The following is a 2,697-nucleotide window of genomic DNA, read 5'->3' as shown; positions in this document are numbered from 1 at the left end:
ATTCCCCTTGAACAAACACACAAAAAAACACAAGACATAAAATAAATAGACAAAATAGTAATTTAGGGCGCACTTACACTATCCAATCCGAACTGTGCCCAAGCGCATTTCCCGATTAGTTTGAGAAGTGTGAGTGCTCTGAATCGTGGTTCACTTTGGCTTTGGCCTTACTCTGCTTGTAGTGAGAGTGCAAAGCGCACCTGAGCCCAAAACTGAGAACGCAACGTCACTTTTAAGGGACTGTTTCATAATCATTCTTAATTTTCAAAAACCGCAAACTGTCGTAGTTTATTAAAGAAGCAAACGCCTCGCTGCACGTCAGCTGCACCTTTAGCAAACCTCCTCATACCTGCAGCACGAGGACTTTTATGATTATTTATGAGCGTCAAAAGTGTTTGACTGAGTGTCAATGCATTCCAAATGACTAAAAATAATACAAAACATTACAACTAAAGCAATCTCCACTGTGCTGAGCAAGAGCACTTCTCTTTCTGTTAAACTGAACAGTCGCATCATCAATGATATAAGCATGCTCAGGTCCGGTAGGTAAAAACGCAATGTGAGTGCAGGTAATCGATGGGGTACAATCGCGCTTTGGCACGGTTCAAGGCAACTATACCTAATGTGGGTGCACCCTTACAGCCAATTCACTGTAATTCAGTGTCTGTTTGTGTAGTGTGAACTGGCATCCGTTAATAGTGAAATACAGACGGAAATAGCTAACATCAGAAATCAGTGATCTAAATAGTTTCTTTGGCAACACTTTATTTTGATGACAGTTAACTGACTATAAGAAACTTTGCAAGTACATGTCAACTTACACTCACCCCAACCTAACAGTCTACTTATAATCTAATGAGAATTAGTTGACATGTAGATGCAATGTCATTTAAATTCAACAAACGGACCATCAAAATAAAGTGTGACTGTTTATTTTTCATTTATATTGTATGAACAGAGATACAGGTTTATAGAGACATACCACATTATAAGCTGTTTGAGGTCACCTGTGGACAAAATAAAGGAGAAAACATGGAGAATCAATTATTGTATGGAATAATGCAGTTAACCATGAATTATTAAAAAATCCAAACCGAACCTAAAGTAACTACACACCTTGTTGACATGCCGTACTCTGGTCTAAGTTAGGGATCTTAATGCCAATCTGTAATCCAAGGTTTAAAAAATCCACTGGAGTCTGAAGCGCTTTCAACATGAAATCAGACATTAGAGACATCGCAGGTGGAATTGCCATGTCCATGAAACTATTCCAAAAGGCTAAAAAGCTGTCTGACAGCAGTTGAAGTGGGAGGTCTGAGGACAAAACATTCATCAGCGTCTCCTGAAGAGAGTTTAACTGAGCTGTGGTCGAGTCCTGCGTTCTCAGACTAGATGTTGCAGTGCAGGCTTGCGCTTTAACAGAGGAGATCATTGAAACTAACTGTTCATTCAGTGCAGATGAAACAGTACTTGTTAAATCTGCTTGCCATCCACAATGCTGTCGGTCTGCCAAAACGCAAATTAAAGCCTGAGGGAGAGTTTCAATGAAGCTGTCAATCAGCATTGGCTGGTACACAGTGAATAAACTGCTGAATACTGTTAGGTATGTGTTTATGTTCGTACTGTCAATTGCGATTCTTTCACTGGGGGCTGCCATTCTCCTCATGGTCTGATGAAGGTTTGGTGGGGTCTTTCCACTTATTTCTTCTTTAGACAGAGATCTGATGTTCTCTATCAGGACTTTCATGTTCTTCTCAAACTCATTCTCACTGCTGGAGCTCATCTTGTGTGATTTTCTGGAGTCACTACATGTAATCCCTTTAAAGAAGAATAAAACATGGTCACAGTGTCTGTGTTTATGCATTTACAAGCTAAAAACTACTGTTTAACATCTAAGTTACATCAAAAAATGGATAAACTTCCAATTGTAATGTAAAAACCTTTCTTGAATTCCTTAAAAATTATTAAACAAATTCTCCTTTTAGAGCTGGCGGGCATCTTAAGTTTTACAAGCACAAGTAGGAAAAGAAAAATAATAATAATGTATTGGAAAAGTAAAAGAAAGAGGTAACACTTAAGTTAAAGTATCAATTCCCACTGTTAGCCACTGGCTTATTATTAACATGTTGGTTTTCATTAGTACTTATGAAGTATGATCTAATTTTTCTACACCCTTAATCCTACCCATTACCAAAACCCAATTATTACCTTAATGAACATTAATAAGCAGCAAATTAAGAGTTTATTGAGCTGAATTTCTTAGTAAGTGGTTTATTAATAGCTAGAATTGTAACTTAAAATAAAGTGTGACCAAGTAATAAACAAAAACTCTTACCTATTATGATGCTAAACGTGAGCAAAATTAATTTTCCTCCGTGGTGCATTTTTACAAGTATCCAGATGTCGCTGTGGTGGGTTTTTAGTTTACCAAAAGCATGACCACTGTCGGTTGAGACTTCATTTCTGTCAAAAATCTAACATACTAGCTCAAACAAAGTTTGCACTGTAAGGTAGCCTTCTCCTGTGTAGAGATTCCTGGATTTCAGCCGTCTGCTCTATCACGGCCGCCTGTCACTGCAACTTAATCCCGCATCAGTCGCCTAATTAAACGGCAGCAGAAAATAGGTGCGAAACAGAGGCCATGAAACACACGGAACGGATTTGGGAGCGGAGACGCCGCTGAAAGTGCTGAAATAT

At 38.5% G+C, this 2,697-nt stretch overlaps 1 protein-coding gene across 1 annotated transcript; it reads right to left on the bottom strand.

Moving 5' to 3' along the window:
• Positions 1-115: 115 nt before the first annotated feature.
• Positions 116-2,608, bottom strand: LOC130232836 (uncharacterized). The gene is made up of 4 exons (XM_056462820.1): positions 2,336-2,608; positions 1,117-1,818; positions 983-1,007; positions 116-200 (listed from the first exon to the last, which is right to left on the bottom strand). The coding sequence occupies exons 1-4, from the start codon at positions 2,382-2,384 to the stop codon at positions 116-118; spliced, it is 861 nt and encodes a 286-aa protein (XP_056318795.1). The 5' UTR covers positions 2,385-2,608.
• Positions 2,609-2,697: the final 89 nt, after the last annotated feature.

This window comes from Danio aesculapii, chromosome 7, assembly GCF_903798145.1.
Source record: "Danio aesculapii chromosome 7, fDanAes4.1, whole genome shotgun sequence".
Taxonomy (NCBI): domain Eukaryota; kingdom Metazoa; phylum Chordata; class Actinopteri; order Cypriniformes; family Danionidae; genus Danio; species Danio aesculapii.
Note: the sequence above shows the minus strand (reverse complement) of the source record. Positions and strands in the feature narration are given on the sequence as shown.